This window comes from Oncorhynchus gorbuscha, linkage group LG02 (genome assembly GCF_021184085.1).
Source record: "Oncorhynchus gorbuscha isolate QuinsamMale2020 ecotype Even-year linkage group LG02, OgorEven_v1.0, whole genome shotgun sequence".
Lineage (NCBI taxonomy): Eukaryota > Metazoa > Chordata > Actinopteri > Salmoniformes > Salmonidae > Oncorhynchus > Oncorhynchus gorbuscha.
In genome coordinates this window covers 16,637,597-16,654,461 of record NC_060174.1, presented here as the reverse complement: position 1 = coordinate 16,654,461, position 16,865 = coordinate 16,637,597, and the positions used below count along the sequence as shown (strand labels likewise).

The window sequence follows — 16,865 nt, the reverse complement described above, 5'->3', positions numbered from 1 at the left end:
CCCTAAGGCTCACATTCCTTTTAATATCTGACCCAGATTTTAGCAGACACAGAGAGAAGCATTTTTAGTTTCTCAAAAAAAAAAGAAACACCTGTCAAGAGGATACAGACTGCTCGGGAGATGCTTTGACTTGTAGGAAAATATACCTTTTTGACATAAAATAAACACAATCATAATGCTTAATTCTATTTACAGTTACAGTGCACATTAATAATCAACGTTTCAGTAAAAGTGCTAGTCATTTTCAACCGCAGTCCCTGGGCAGGTTATTAAAAACAATTACAATACAGACAATCAATGAGCAGTGAGTACACACAGAGCAACATAGGACAAGCAAGACATAGCATGCAGACAAAGCAACAAGACTAAATCTATAAAAGCAACAAGACTAAATCTATAAAAGCAACAAAGTGTTTCCACACCTCATGGATTATGGCTGTAAATTGCAGGAAAAAGCCATTTCAGGTGTTGGAGAATTTTGCATTTTTCCAAACTTTCGGAGGCCTAGCTCTCCTTCAGACATAACCTGACCCTCAACCCAACCATCCTCACACTTTGTGCCCCCTCAGATTTTGGGAATGCATGACGCCCCTGCTTTGTCGAGGAAATGTTGAATACATTCACGAGACTAGTGTGATATTTCAAAGTCAATTACCAATTCCCCGATTTGTGCGTTGATTTGCAATCAGTTAAAACCATTGGTTTACGACATATACTTAAAGGTTGAGTAGTACAGTACAATATGCGCCTAGACAATGTCACCTGTGCTAACCGAGCTATAGCTCGAGTCAAGTCAGGACAGAAGAAACCGCGGGCAGGCGCTAATTCATAATTCGACAGACATAAAACGGGCCACATTACCTCTCTCTATCTCTGCAACCACGTAGTCCACAAGTCCAGGCCGACTATGTTCACCGACAATGACAAGCAGAGAATACTTGTCGTTGCTGAAGCCAGGATGCAAAGTTCGGTTCACATTTTCCATTGCTTCCACCTCTTCAGTTTGTTGTGTCGCCATGTTGAAAAGTGTGGCAAATAATGCCATACAGAGACGCCCCTACTTTATGTATAGGGCGGAAACTCTGTAGATTGACACTTTCCAGACCAATCGGATCCCTGTGGTCAGGGATAAAGGTACCGTAACTACAGTAAATAAACTCATATTCAAGTATATTCTCCAAACATAAATCGTCAATAAAGTCTCAAATAGTTTGCCAAAAACCTCATATTAAGGCCTATTACGATTATTATGGTAACCTAATTATTATATAATAATACGCTGTTATACGATATAATTAATATCATTATTCATTATTATTGACAACCTGGACCAAGATGTTATACTCGCTTTGAGATCATCTGTTGCAATTATCATATTCATTATTATCAGTTGTTACTTAGGTGGTTTCCCTTTCTCCAATGAAAATATGTTGCTTCTCGAAATGTCTGTTGCCCCTGTGGAGCCAGTTACTTCTCATGTCTCCAATTTCAATGCAGAGATGTGACATATCATTGTAGCATTACTCCCTACAAAAAAATCCGTTCAAGCAGGAAGTCTTCAAAAAAGTTGTTTATTCCATTCTTACACATTTACATATCTAAAACAGCAAGATTTGAGAATACACTATTTGTCCTCATACAACATTGAGTCATCCCAATGGTAGCTGTCGTCCTCGATTCCCTAAAAGCATTTGAGGATGGAGAAGTTGCAAGATGTTCCCCGTGGACACTCGCACAACTTCCCAATTCTTGCACCTTTGCGAACTGCACATTGCTGACCCGCATCAGCATCACACTGTCAACACAGAGAACATACAGCTTACATTTATTTTTGCTGTAGATTGGACGACTGGAGCCTACTTTAAAATAACACACAGAATAATGGTCCCGCAAAATATAAAAATGTCCATGTTCAGACATATGTCTTACCAAGTTTCTACAAAACAATTCAGTTTCAATTAAGTAAATCCTAAAACTATTCCTTACCATGGGAACCCAACCCAACTTCTTCTCATAGGCCGGCATCTGCTTACTCTGTAGTTTTTCAAGAACCTCTTGTAAAGCTTCAAACTATAGAGTAGAAGAAACATGTTTAGTTTGACATGATCATATCTATTCTGTCTGCAATGGCAGACTATAAACATATCGCCAATCTAAGTTTCACCATTATGAGGTGTGTATTATAGCGTCCATTTGAGCAATCAATGTGCGCATGATGTGTGAATTGATATACCTCAAAACCATCCGTCCAAGTTATGGAGCAATGTACCTTTTAGAATCCTATTGGTGGGCCTATATAAAACCCTTAAAATTATTTCATTTTTTTGCGAATAACGAGTATGTTTTTATCTCACCAATTCTTGTTCTTCTTGTGTCTTTATGGGGTCTTCAGGGGAGCGTGTTTCCAGAAAGTCGTGGGAGCTAGCCAGCACCACCAACACCGAGCAAGTAGCGCAGAGGATGAGGAGAAGGCTGCCGACCATGGTGCTGAAACGCGCGGAACCTGATTGGAAGTTGATAGCAAAGCAGGCGAATCAGTAGGTCTATGCTAGTATTCTGGCTGGCAGACAACCTGGACCAAGGTTTTATACGTTGCTTTGACATCATCTGCTGCAATATTCATAACACTGAAATTATCGAATTATTTGGCATGTAACATTTCCGGGTAAATGTGTTCAAATAGCAAAAGTATAAGCACGTGTACACGCTATTTTTAAAGGGGAACATAACGAACTTAACTCTGGCATTTTGTCTGGCAAAATGGCATTTCCATAAAGGTATTCCCTCCAGGGAATGAAGAAATAGTTTGAGTTGAAGCCCCAAAATAAGGATTAAGGAGGCTTCAATGTACTTTATTAAGAACACATAGGCTGTGAAAATCACAACAGCACATTTTGAGTTGTTGGCAATATTAGCAGCTATTGTGCATCCTAGACCAAATCCATAGAAATCTCACAGATTTACTGATAAGGACCCTTTACAAAAAAAACTGCCTGTATCTTAACTTCAGTATTTAAATTCCCAATAGATTCTAAATCACTGCTATTTTGAGGGTCCTACGTGTCATCTGATCTTTTGACCATCTACGTCAAACCAGGTCTGCTTCCCATCTCCTCTTGTGCACATAACCTCATCCTTGACCCAAGGTTTGTTCCAATTGACCCAGTGTCATACCCAGAACACTGCGTCACCCACAGAGATAGACAATACAAAATATACATTTTATGGTGACTGGTGAGGGTTTGTTTGATTTCAGATTCAAATCATTTTAACCACACTTTCTGCATTTAGGCTGCACATATATACTTGATGCAACTGAAAAACGTCATGCTAAACCTGTGTGTGTTATAAAGTATAAACATTTTACTACTCCCTACTCAATAGACATTTCCGAGAAACATGGTTTAATTATTTGGTCTAATATTGACACTATAGTTCTTATGTGCTGAAGAAAACCATGTGGCGAAGCTCAGGGTTAAAGGTGAGGAGATGAAACCATGCGGGGGTGGTTTGAGACATCCAAAAACCTACAGTCCGATATTACATTTGAAATCATTTTCAACCATTACATTTTATCTACATAAAACATGTATAAGAAATGCCAAGGCATGCGATTTGGTTGAATAAATGTTTTCTTGAAAAATATACATATTTGAAATGTACAGTAATAAAATAAACTCCCAAAATGAACTTAAACTGACATAAAAAAAAGCAGGATTAACAATTCATTCATTTTTTTCTCCACTTGACCATAAACTAGCTGTCCCGTTATTTTAACCCCCCCCCCCAAAAAAAAAAAGCTTTGGAAAAACATTTTCCAACAGTAAAAGAAAATAATAATAAAGTGCCAAAAAACGTCAAAGTAAAAATATCCTCCCAAAAAGCCTCTTGGAAGTGCTGAGTTAACAGCTTGATGAGCTAGGGTCACCGTACCCTTAACACCATACCCCTATCCACAATCATCTTCTGGTCACGACACCCATCTTCAGTAAGAAAAAACCTGACAACTGCAATGCATCAGACACAGAGCCCCAACTGGACTACCTCTGTGTAGTACAAGAACATTCAGTCATTGGAACTCGTCCTGTTTCAAGAGAACAGCTCTTTTTGTCTTCTTCCCCATTCTAGGGTCTTAAGCCAACCTGAAAGGGAAATGGCAGGAAGACAGTTATGAATAGTACATAGCCTACCTGTAGAATCCTCAGTCTTGTCTCGTATGTACTAATATGCATCATCATAAGATATTTATTCAGTGTACAATCTTCAGTGACTGCAAAATGTAGGCCTTTACTTCTGTAAGTTCCAAAATAGACCTACAGTTATAATCAATGGGCTATAGATCAATATACGTTAGAGCTATCCCGCTTTCTCCAATTAAAATATTACATTTATTCTTTGATAAAGCAGTTGAGTTACAATGAGTTGGAATTGAAACCATATGAAAGATCACTTTACCTTATTCCTCTGCCCGTTTCTCTTTATGAGCCCTCTTGTGACTTGCTGCTGTCTGCTGCATTGCCTAAGTACCAAAAAAACAGTTTCCTAGTAGTAATTAAATCATGATCTGATAAGAGAGATTTTAAGGTAGACGTCTTATCCCATATGAGACTCTGAAATGTTAAATGGGGAGTATTGACATTGACAGTTGCCGCGTTCAAAACAACTGGAAAAATATGAGGTCAAATCACGTCATCAGTGATATTCCGGTCGGAGCTCAAGAAAGAGGCCCAGGTTCCCAAGTTGGAATTCCGGGTTGGATGACCGTTAAAATAGATTTTTCCCCAGTCGGAGCTCATTTATTTATTTTATTTTTCATAGTTCCTCTGAAGTCCGAGATTTCAGAGTTGTTTTGAATGCGGCAATAGAACCTATGAACATAGCAGCGTTTCCATCAATAGGAACAAATAGTCTAGAAATGGAAGAGGCTCTTGCTAACCATGTAGCAGCCAGTGTGGTAGCCACACAGGTACCAGGAGAGCAGCATGCTGGATAAGTCTGTAACGGACGTGCCTAGCCCATCGCCAGCATCCACCAGCCCTGCTCGGGGGGGCCATACACACGGTGGAGGTGGAGGAGGAGGCAGGAGTGACAGGAAGTCCTGGAGGAGAATATACCATTATACATTATTACACCAGTATTAAAAATACTCATACAAACTTTGAAGATCTCTTATTTTTAAAACACAACCACAACATATCACAGACATTAAATAATATTACTCTTACTGGATGTACAGGCTTGAGGTAGCCAGTCTCACACAGGTTGAAGATAGACATGTAGGTAAGAAACACACACACAGCAAACAGCCTCACCAAAGACCCATTGGGCGGTGGCACTGGAGGAAAAAAAGGAAACGGGTGATCATTTGGTTCCCGACTCCGGCCATTTGGTTCCTCTTTCCGATTACTTGGCTTCTTCTTATTCCCCTGCTCATTGCCAAGGTTAAAGCCTTTTCCCTGAAACAACACGGAGAGAAACATACAAATATCACAATGTGTAGTTTGGGACATGCCATAGTGGACAAGTCTGACATATTTCAATGCAAACGTCCTTATCTGTAAACATCAGTAAAGCATAACCATGTGTCAACAATGTATTCCAGACGTCCTCAAAGAGAGAATAGCACCCAGACTCACTGGAGGAAACTCAGGTGGTCGAGGTGAGGAAGGCTCCTCGTGTCCCTCTTGTTGAGGTGTCCTCCACTCTCTATCCTTCTTCCAGTCTGCGCTGTTGTTACTAGTGGACCTGAACCCTTCCACTGCCTAGGAGTGAGAAACTTGCCTTACTGGGCTGACCCACACAGTGCTTCAATATGGAAGTTTTCAGGTCACCCGACAAAATGTACATAGAAATGTGCCATAGATATGTCATTGTCATTGAAAGCAATTCTAAGAAGCCGTAGATCTGTTCCATATCCACTATTTCAATGCTTCACGTTCTTGTATTTTTTTGTTGTTGCATATTTTACTTTAGTTTATGTACGCCAGCTTCAGAGAGCTGAAAATACTTTATTTTTGGTTATTGGAAAATATATTTCACGATGGTTTAGATGGTACAATGATTCGCTACACTATACTTGCTTGTCTTGTCACAAACTGAAACAAGGCAAACTATTTGTCTTTTAGCAACCAGGAAATGGCGGAATGATTTCTGCATACTGCATCTTTAAAGTTTGAAACATCTTACCATCAAACTTTACTTGAACCGTCTGGAGTCTGTCATAAAGGCCACATAAATGAGGGTTCAAGTGAAGTTTGACCCCTTGTTGCACCTTGGCAGTAGCTCTTCCACAGTGCCGTCCCAGGTCATCTGGCGATAGCAGGGTGCTCAGCTCCAGCTCCTCCTCGTTCCCGTAGCCTTCAAACTTCACCCGGCAGCGTTCCCCTCTCATCCACACCAGCACCGCTGGGTAGACCAGGCCATCCTCTGAGTACACAGCACGGCACCGGGAACCCAGCATCCACACCTGGTACAAAATGCCATACATACACACCATAAGGGGAAAACACATTTAATAGACCAGGTAGTAGACCAGTGGTTTTAAGATATTCCTCCCTTCATCAATTCACAAGAGTGAATCTCATGACTTGGAAGAGGCCATCCGCTGACCACATCCCAAAAATATTTCTCCCGTATAGTCTAACTGATTACTTTTGAGTTTTCCTTTGGGTCAACCGGTCCCTTATTTGGAACATCAGTTTCTGAGAGTTTCAACTCTTAAATAATTATAGGCCAATCTCAAAGCTGTCACCCCTGGTGAAAATACTTGAAACCCTTGTAAGTGAACAGCTAACAGTTTTTATTTACTAACTCTATTTTATCAATGTACCAATCCGGCTTCAGGAAGAAGCATAGCACAATTACAGCAGCCATGAAGGTTTTAAATGATATCACTGAAGCCATTGACAAAAATCAGCACTGTGTCTCACTTTTTATTGATCTCTCTAAGGCTTTTGATACAGTTGATCATGCTATACTAAGGCAGAGATTGTCGAGTGTAGGTCTTTCGGAGCATGCAGTTGCATGGTTTGCTAACTCATAGGCAGAAATCCCAGGGGGGACGGGGGGACACGACCCACCCATCCTGGGAAAAATATTATTTGTCCCCCCCAATATCACTGTAAACATAACTATGTAATTTCAATAATATTAATAATACGCAATGAAAGTACTTGTGCTGATTATAGACACTTAATAGCGCGTTTTTACGTTTCAAAAGATTGCGACCCCCCCGTCCTTTGCCTCACAATGGTTTGATCCACTGCCAGTTCTTTAGCTGGCAAGGTAATAGAGGGTTCCTATCTACTGTCCGAAAGGCACTCAATGCACGTAACTGACATGAGGTTAATCCAGTCAATCGCGCCATATCAATGTTGTTGTTTTTTTTATGTTGGCAGGGTTCACACACTAGCTGAATCCTCCAGAGCTAGCGCGCAAAGTAAAGCAAACATTGACTATCAAGCTAGCTAGTACCTATTCAATTTGTGGCGTCGTCAAAGATGGAATCTTTGCTATCGTCAGTTTATTCCAAGATCAGCATGCAGCTGTAGTGCTTCAAAGTCCCTGTGATAAGGTTCGCGATAAACTGAACAGAACTACACCCTCTTCTACCATTGTCTAAAATATATTTAATGGTCTCGTTGCAAAAGCTAAATTGTTGCCAGGGATCTTTTTATTTTTATTTTATTTCACCAGGTACATACTGGACTGATGAGGAACAGTGCTATAACTATTATTATTATTAGTAGTAGTAGTATAATGATTTAAACATTTGAACAAGTTGGAACAACCATTCAGTTAACTACTGTACTTATCAATTATCCAGTAGTAGTGATTATGGTTCTTTCAAAGAGCGCGTCCTCGCGCTAGCTTGCGACTCTACGTCTTACAGGATCGCGCTCACCGGCCAAGCACACGCACTGTCGTGGATGCAAGGTCCGATCCCACTTCTGACACCAATGTAATGAAACAACAGGGAGCAGGTCTCGAACCCTTGACCTTCTAGCCCGAGGTCCGGCGCGCTATCGACTGTGCCGCAAAAGCATGCTCGTGCGGCAGGGTCGATTTCCGTACTTATAAACCCATGCTCTTGAGAAAATGTCATGTAATTGTCCCCTCCAAAGTTGATATCAGATTTTCACGCCTGTCTGATAGAACTCAGTGCACTCAATTTGATGGGCTTATGTCTGTTAAATTGTCTGTCTTGAATGGTGTGCCCCAAGGCTCTGTACTTGGTCCTCTCTTATTCATATAAATGATTTAGACAAAAATGGCCAAAATGCACAACTTCATTTTTATGCTGATGATACTGTTATTTACTGTTGTGCCTCGTCTCTTACAAAAGCTTTCCAGAACATGCAAACTGCTTTTTATACTGTTCAACATACCTTGTGTCAATTGAAGCTTATCCTCAATACTGACAAAACTAAACTAATGATGTTTTCTAATGCAAGAAATATACCTCTAAACATTTCACCTATTACTACCTGTCAGGGCAAGGGGATTGAGGTTGTAACCTCATAAATATCTTGGAATTTTAATTAATGACAGCCTCTTTTAAATTGCATATACTACAACTTTTTTTTAAACTAAGCTGAAATTGGGATTTATTTTAGGAATAAGGCCTGTTTTTCTTTTGAAGCCAGAAGGAGGCTAGTATCAGCTACATTTATGCCTTTACTAGACTATGGGGATATTTTATATATGAATGCTTCCACTCTGTGTTTGAGATCAATTGACACTCTTTACCATGGCACTTTGAGATTTATTTTAAACTGCAAAACCCTTACGTGCCACTGCACTTTGTATACCAGGTTGGCTGGCCTTCTCTAGGTTTACTACCTTTTTATTTGTGCATTTTTATTTTTCAGAAATGTGGTGGGTACTCTCTTCATTCGCTGGACTTTATCCGGCTAACTGTTCCAAATGTCCCAACTGAATTTGGTAAAAGGGCTTTTATGTACTCTTTGCCATCGTCTTGGAACACCCTACAAAATACTTTTAAACTGGAAGAACTTGTCCCGATTGGGGTTTTTAAATCACAGATGAAGGATTTTGAGGCTGATTCCCTGACCTGTCAATGTTTTTAATTTGCTGTTTTATACTCTTGTCAATTCAATGGTTTTTACTAGATTACTAGTCGTTTTTTATGTTGTCTGTCTGTAATTCTTTTGTAATGACTTGGTGCTGCCTATCTTAGCCAGGGCGCTCTTGAAAAATAGATTTTAATCTCAATGAGCCCTTCCTGGTTAAATAAAGGTTAAATAAATAAAAATGTTTCTGAGGATTGTCTGCAAGCTTCTCATCGCTCTCCTTTTCATCGCTCTGAAAGATAAAGATGAAACAAAGGAGATTACTCAGGATTCAATGTTGGAAAATTGTTCTTCGGATTAAGACATTCATGTTATTTGTTTTTGGTTTGAGGACATCTCTCCCCTCAATTCACAAGGGGTACATTTCTTGATATGGAAGGGACCATATCCCACAAATCGTATTCTTCCAAATAGCCTAACAGTTTTGATTCAGACAGTTTCGGTGGGTTGTCTCCATGCTTCTCATCCCTCTCTTTTTCATCATTACAGCTCTAAAGAATGAAACAAAGACAAAGGAAATAATTCAGGATTTCTTATTGGACCATTGTTCTTCTGATGTAAACATGGAGACATTCATGCTAGGGCTATTTGGTTTTTTACTTTGGAATGTATCCATTTATCAATTAAACTTTTTTTTTACTCATCAAACTACATAATGGTAATAATTTATTATAATGGTAAATCTCTGTTGTTATACTAGGTAAATTAAGATGTAGCCTAGGCCTATTCACAATACAGGCGAATGCATACTCAATGAGTGTGTGCATGCATCGAGTTATCAATCTTGTTTTTGCTGATTTTATGAGGCTACAGATGAAATATAATATGTTTACCTTCCATTTGGGACTTTTGTTATTGTTCTGATCAACAACATTTGTATAGAAGAAGCAATCACTTATTTGATAAAAGTGTGCACTGTCTCTTTAAGACCCATGATGTCATTCACACACCAAGTCAGTTTGAGGCTAGGGCAAAGAAGTTCTTGACTGGGAGAGACAAAGTGAATGAATACAGTTTTTGGTGACAATCAGCAATATTTTGCATTGTGGTTTGCATATTATCCCAAACAAGGGACTAGGGTAGTGAATTGATGTTGGCTTCAGTGTAAGCTAGCAAGGAAAGGTAGCCTACAAAGCTGGATGCTACCGGTATCTTCTTGCACTGTAGTGTTCTAGCCTGTAATGGACATTGTTTTGGGAACAGTAATTAGTGGTTTCAAAATGTCTACGTGCCATGTTTTATTATTAAAATGTGTTAACTTGTGTGCAGCATAAGTGATTGCGCATGTCAGGCTAGAACTAGCCATGAGTAAGTGGAGCAGGCACGGTGCTCTCGAGCTATAAGGGAACAGACCTGATCCTCTCTCAATCAGTAGACCAGGTGACACACATTTGACAGAAGTACCGAAAGTAATACAAATTCTAGTGACAAACTGTTTATCATGTTCTAGTTTCAGTATACCGCGCAACACCATTGCCTATGGCTCACCCGTTTCTCCTTCCGGGGTTGGTCAGCAGCTTCAGGTAGCATGGCGCTCAGGTCCATCTCTTCCTCGTTTCCATAGTTGTCAAACTTCACCTTGCAGCGCTCCCCCTCCAACCAGACCAGGGTGGCAGGATAAACCCGCCCATCCTCTGACCACACAGCCTTGCAGTGGGACCCTATCTCCCACTGCTCAAAGAATCACAGAGAAAGCGCATTAAGGAAAAGATTCAAGCTTTATACACCACAAAAATGTCAGTCTTCCATCTATAGACTAACTGATTACCTTTAAGTTTGCCTTTGGGTCAAACGGTCCCTTACTTGGCACACAAGATTCTGAGAGTTTCTGTGGATTGTCTGCAAGCTTCTCATCGCTCTGAAGGATAAAGATGAAAGGAGATTATTCAGGATTCAGTATTGGAGAATTGTTCTTCTGATAAAGACATTCATGTTAATTGTTTTTGGTTTGAGGACATTTCTCTCATCATCAGTTCATAAGGGGTCAATTTCATGACATGGAAGGGACCATCCTCTGACCACATGACACAAATCTTATTCTTCCATATAGCCTAACAGTTATGATTCAGACAGTTTATTGTTCATCATTACAGCTCTAAAGGATGAAACAAAGACAAAGGAAATGAGTCCGGATTTCTTATTGGATCATTGTTCTACTGATGAAAATATGGAGACATTCACACAAGGCCTAGTTGTTTTCGGTTTTAACACATGCCCACCAATGTCCCCATCATCAGTTCACAAGGAGTATATCTTGTGACTTAGAAGGGGCCAATCTGACCACATAGCATTAAGAGAATCAGAGACCAAAAAATCATGAGGAAAAGCTTCAAGCCTACACACACTAGAAACATTTGTGTTCCATCTATTGACTACCTTTGAGTTTGCCCTTGGGTCAACTGTTTCCAGACTTGGCACACAAGATTCAGACAGTTCTGACTCAAACAGTTTCTGTAGATTGTCACGAAGCTTCTCCCCACTCTCTTTTTCGATGTTTGAGCTCTGAAGGATGAATGAAACAAATGAGAGTCATTAGGTTGATATGCATGTATTGTTTTGGGTTTCAAGCCATTCCAACCACCATCGATTCACAAGGGAGAAAATCTCATGGTGTTTCCCTTTATTCTCCTGAATAACATGTTTTAGCTAAGTAACAAACTACACCAGAGCCATGTATTTAGATTTTTTTTTTTTAATACATGGATCTGCAGTCTGCACTACACGAACTCTATCTTAACCACATATAGGGGAAGGAGCTTATCCACCCACTAATATACTTGTCAAACTTTACCCGAAATGTTTGAAAGGCTTCGTTAAAAGACTTTACCAGGGCCGAGTTGTCAGTAACCACATACCCTTAATTCTACATCAAAACAGAAACTAAAAGCAATGCTAATTTAATAAGAAAGTACCTAGCTAGCTAGCCGTTGGCGGTGGCACAGCCAGCCGTCAACTTTATCAGTGGCTAACGTTAGCTAGCCTCATCATCATCTTGGTGAAGGGAGATAGCTTGCTAGCTATGCTATAAAACCCTTACCTCGACTCCTTCACTTCGCAATTCAATACTTGCTGGACATTCAGCCATAACTGTTAAGTTGAATGAAACACACGTATTGACTTATTGTAGGTTGTTTCAAATGTAGAAACAAAAGCATTGATTACATTAAATTCCCGCGAGTGTGTCAAAAGCTGCAGCGCACCATGTGTATGATACAGTGCATTCTAGGAATTGTAGTTCTTAAATGGCTGTGTATTAATGGTTGCAATAGGCTACCATATGGTAGAATCAGAATGAGCAAGTTCTAAAACCTTTATATAGCAGCAATATATCGTATAACCCAAATGCTATAACATATTGCTTTTGGTTATGGCTTTCTTGGCTATTAACTGGAGTAGGCCTACTCAAAGTCATGCAAGTAACACATCGGGCCACTATGCTAGATAGCCTATAGGCTACAGCCAAAATGTGACCATGCATGTTCCTACCCTCCTCCATCCATATCCTCTAGCCGCATCCACCCATTCAATTCAAAGCATTCCATTAGACCAAGGTATTTCATTCTGTCTTAGTATGCGCCGCTCACAATTACCATCTTAAACCGGGGAAAGTGTCAAGGCGAACTATATCGTGTCTGTGAGCTGTCCTAATTAATTTACTGGACAGCGGGGGTCCACCGATGAGACAGGAGACATGCCAATAGGCTAGTCAACAGCATTTAGCCCTAATATACGAATTACCGTAGGTTCGAAAAACCCCAGTGAGCTCCCAATGGCGTCTTTCCATGCATTCCAATAAGGTGAAGAATGTGGGACGTGTGTATTGCCTGCTGCAGGCCTACACTCTAAAAAAATAAATGTTAATCGAGTATCCTTTAGGGGTTATTCAAATTGAAACAATGGGAGAACCCCTATAAATTATTCGAAAATCAATTTAAAATTATTATTCAAGGAACCCCTTTTATTGGATCCTCGAATAACCTTTTTGGGGTACATTTTTTAACTACCCTGCTGTCATTTCAAATTCAAAACAAAATATTTCAGTTGGGCAGTTAGGTTCCTGCAAGAACCCCCACCAATTAAGAAGGTTCCTCGATTAACCCCACCTATTGTGTTCTTGGAATAACCTTTTGGGGACAATGTTCAGTGCCTGGTATCGATTTGGGAATCTAGCATTTCACACTAAATTAATATAATCATTACTATAATCAAATAGACCATGGGGACAATGATCAACCGCAACTTGATAACAGCAGTAGGCCTGGTGCAGTTCAGGTTTGATAGGCCTATCGTAAATTGGAAAGCGATTGGAAAGGCTAATCTTGAACTGTGAAATGCGCAGTTTTAATTAAATCAAATTATAGCCCACTAGTCCCCAAAGGCTACAATAGACTATCGATACTACCTCTAATCATTATAATAGATTGCATAAAACAGATTATCTTCTCATGATCAACATATCATGTATTGACCACTTTGTAACAGTTTTATTGATTCGTTTTTCGGCTGATTATGTTTTTGACAAATAGGCCTAGGGGTTATTGCTAAGACTACTTGATCGTTAGTAGTATTTCTGGGTCTGGGACTCGTAGGGCATCTGTGTGAAACACTAGTAACAGATGAAAGGGGAAAGTTTATATTTGCTCGAATCCTTATGCAGCCATTCCGACCGGGCTCTTTTTATTAGGGGGTAATTGCATCGTTTTTTGTCTCAATTTATCGTGGTACACTCAAAAACATTGGGGTTCAACAATGGTTCTTCTAAGATCCTCAACGTTTCTCGAAGAACCTTGGGGTTCTTGTCTCCAAGGAACAAGTCAATCTTCACACTTGATATAAACTCCAGCTCGAGTAAGCTGCTTTTTCAATATCATTCTTCGAGAGTGTAGCTATTCAGTTGACGACTAAGTGGCGCTCCACGCTAAGAAGAATTACGTTTTAGTATAGCCTCAATGTACAAAAGGCTTTCTGATAGAGCAATGTTATTGCGCTCTCATTGTAAGTTTTGAGCAGTACAATTAAAATATGTATTCCTTGAAGTTGAACAATAACATGGGTTAGTCTTGAAAAGTGATACATTTATACAAATTTATACAAGTTCACTGTCTAAAATGGGTTTAATCTCCAGAGTATCTACATAATCTGCACTAATGAGGTTTTTGTAGTAAAACGTGAGAGCTTGGTTTGGATCTCATGAAACAATTCAGCAAGGGGCATAAGGGAGAACAATAAGATTTGCAAAGTGTGACAAGGTTCGTTCCACAAAATGAGTGCCTTTTATGTCCCTTTGATATTTTAGGTAGAAATTGTGCACAAATACTGAATTACAAAGCCTATTGTATTAAATGATGTGCCCTTTAATATAGACCACATAGAATATTCAATAAATATGATTTTTAATATGAATAAAGACTTGCGAAAGTGCCCAAATTCAGCATTTTGATTTGTACCTCTGTGCATCCTCTGTGACTTCTAGGAATATTTTAACCCCCTTAACCCCAACATTTTCCATTTTGGGGGGGCTTTGACAAAGTAATTTCTGAAGATGATAATTTATTTCATGTGATTAGTGACTCATTTTCTGGGGTTTGTGGTTAAACCCGCTAGGGTTGAGCATAACACATCAACCCTGTTACCCAAAGATAGACAGGCTAGAATAACACATCAACCCTGTTACCCATAGATAGACAGGCTAGAATAACACATCAACCCTGTTATCCATAGATAGACAGGCTAGAATAACACATCAACCCTGTTACCCATAGATAGACAGGCTAGAATAACACATCAACCCTGTTACCTATAGATAGACAGGCTAGAATAACACATCAACCCTGTTACCCATAGATAGACAGGCTAGAATAACACATCAACCCTGTTACCCATAGATAGACAGGCTAGAATAACACATCAACCCTGTTACCCAAAGATAGACAGGCTAGAATAACACATCAACCCTGTTATCCATAGATAGACAGGCTAGAATAACACATCAACCCTGTTACCCAAAGATAGACAGGCTAGAATAACACATCAACCCTGTTATCCATAGATAGACAGGCTAGAATAACACATCAACCCTGTTACCCAAAGATAGACAGGCTAGAATAACACATCAACCCTGTTACCCAAAGATAGACAGGCTAGAATAACACATCAACCCTGTTACCCAAAGATAGACAGGCTAGAAATGTTTTAACAATAAATCAATAAAACATGTACGTTTGCATTCAATTGCCCCTCTGTTGCACATAACAAAATTCAATTCCCCCTGTCACAAGGGGATTTGTGGCTGATTTAAGATTAAGTTGTCAACTCTGTTATTAAGTCAACCCGGTTACTTTATTTTTCACTTAATAGGCACTTACTATAGTCATTTGTTTACTTAACCTCTTGATATGGGAATACGTTTCATTCATCAAGTTCAACATGTGCTCTTTATGACAGAATATAACATTTTGGTGAAATAAACGTTTTTTTTCTCACCAAGTTACAATACTCAAAAGGCACCTAATTAGTGGAACGACCCACGTGTTCCAACTTGCAGTTTCGGTGCGATGCAGCACAGAGCAGCACTTGCAGTTTCGGTGCGATGCAGCACTGAGTCCACTGAGGGGCGACTAATGGTTAACGTTCTGAATGTCAGAAACCACTATTATTATTTCTTACCATCATCATAGAATAGGAACTATAAATATATAATTACAATCTATTCAAGATTATAGGATACATAGATTTGTACACGTTGGCATATGCTATAAACCAATGCACATATAGCAACAATATAGTAATCCTTCATCATCGATAGGCATGTAGTCTACAGTAAACTTTCATGCAATGTAGATGGATGGAATAAATTATAATTGAGACGAATGGAGTAACCCTAGTTAACCTTTATTCCGTCTGTGAGGTGAGATTTCGTAATAGATTGATTGGATAAGATCCACTAAGAGCGTCTGCTAAATGACTTAAATGTAAATGTAAATGTAAACACTGATCCTGTGACGACGATAAAATTAGACACGGTGATACTAGGATTGTTTGGTACAGGTGATGAAAGTTCCAGATATTATGAGTTCACTACAGAAATCCGGGCACATTCTAGAAGATAGATGACTTGTCTTTCAGAAACAAATGTAATTTACACTGGTTTAACTGGATGTGGACGCATCTTGATATAAGCATTTCGCTGCACCTGTAATAACATCTGCAAAATGTGGTGGTCGCGACAAGTACAATTTTATTTGATGTATTGTATACTCAAGATGCGTCCACACATTGTTACATTTGATTTACCACGAGGGAGGTCAGGTGCAATGGTAACAAAGATGGACGTTAACAATTTACCCCTCTGCAAGCTCCTCTGACTACAACAATTGTATTTTTGCCATAAAAAAAAGTTGTGTAAAAAAAAAATGTAACAATGTATATAAAATCAAACACACTTTCATAGAGATGCTCACAGTGATCTTGCATATAGGCCTACTATATTCTGATAGGCTCAGACAACCCCAGTATGAAGAAATACGCAGCAATAGAAAAACTAAGGAAATTCCATGGCACTCGTAAACAAACTGATACTTAGCGAGGGAGGTGGGGGATTCTCTGAAAGAGCCCACGTGGCTCCCGAATTACGTTGGCGTAAACAGCCAATTATTGAAAAGAGTGGGGATTCTAGTACACCAATGAACCAATCAGGGAAGTAGTAGCTGAGTAACGCCACGCCTAGCATGAGCGTGGATATAACCCTTGAGTTTTGCACTGTTGTATCAGAAA

The 16,865-nt window shown here is 39.5% G+C and overlaps 3 protein-coding genes across 4 annotated transcripts in view; all 3 read right to left on the bottom strand.

Moving 5' to 3' along the window:
- LOC123997903 (microtubule-associated protein 1B-like) overlaps positions 1-1,028 on the bottom strand; it is a 59,079-nt gene extending 58,051 nt beyond the window's left edge. Inside the window, exon 1 of the mRNA XM_046302601.1 lies at positions 862-1,028. Within this exon, the coding sequence (XP_046158557.1) occupies positions 862-1,018 (157 nt within the window). The 5' untranslated portion in view covers positions 1,019-1,028. The remainder of the gene's footprint in view (positions 1-861) is intronic.
- Positions 1,029-1,612: 584 nt separating this feature from the next.
- Positions 1,613-2,702, bottom strand: cart1 (cocaine- and amphetamine-regulated transcript 1). The gene is made up of 3 exons (XM_046302588.1): positions 2,355-2,702; positions 1,987-2,070; positions 1,613-1,795 (listed from the first exon to the last, which is right to left on the bottom strand). The coding sequence occupies exons 1-3, from the start codon at positions 2,481-2,483 to the stop codon at positions 1,682-1,684; spliced, it is 327 nt and encodes a 108-aa protein (XP_046158544.1). The 5' UTR covers positions 2,484-2,702; the 3' UTR covers positions 1,613-1,681.
- Positions 2,703-2,836: 134 nt separating this feature from the next.
- Positions 2,837-12,810, bottom strand: LOC123997890 (survival motor neuron protein-like). 2 transcript variants are annotated; one of them, XM_046302574.1, is made up of 10 exons: positions 12,683-12,810; positions 11,469-11,594; positions 10,861-10,950; positions 10,581-10,763; positions 6,272-6,466; positions 5,637-5,762; positions 5,313-5,456; positions 4,937-5,098; positions 4,456-4,519; positions 2,837-4,142 (listed from the first exon to the last, which is right to left on the bottom strand). In XM_046302574.1, the coding sequence occupies exons 1-9, from the start codon at positions 12,683-12,685 to the stop codon at positions 4,457-4,459; spliced, it is 1,092 nt and encodes a 363-aa protein (XP_046158530.1). In that variant the 5' UTR covers positions 12,686-12,810; the 3' UTR covers positions 2,837-4,142; position 4,456. The 2 variants fall into 2 exon arrangements, with proteins under 2 accessions (XP_046158530.1, XP_046158519.1); XM_046302563.1 differs by lacking the exon at positions 12,683-12,810 and adding an exon at positions 12,130-12,386.
- Positions 12,811-16,865: the final 4,055 nt, after the last annotated feature.

Coding starts and splice junctions, on each gene's coding strand:
- LOC123997890 (XM_046302563.1), bottom strand. CDS start 12,177: ATGGCTGAATGTCCAGCAAGTATTGAATTGCGAAGTGAAGGAGTCGAG. Junction 11,595..12,129: donor TGCGAAGTGAAGGAGTCGAG/GTAAGGGTTTTA, acceptor TTCATCCTTCAG/AGCTCAAACATCGAAAAAGA. Junction 10,764..10,860: donor ACCCAAAGGCAAACTTAAAG/GTAATCAGTTAG, acceptor TTCTTTGAGCAG/TGGGAGATAGGGTCCCACTG.
- cart1 (XM_046302588.1), bottom strand. CDS start 2,483: ATGGTCGGCAGCCTTCTCCTCATCCTCTGCGCTACTTGCTCGGTGTTG. Junction 2,071..2,354: donor CACAAGAAGAACAAGAATTG/GTGAGATAAAAA, acceptor TCTACTCTATAG/TTTGAAGCTTTACAAGAGGT. Junction 1,796..1,986: donor AGTTGGGTTGGGTTCCCATG/GTAAGGAATAGT, acceptor CTGTGTTGACAG/TGTGATGCTGATGCGGGTCA.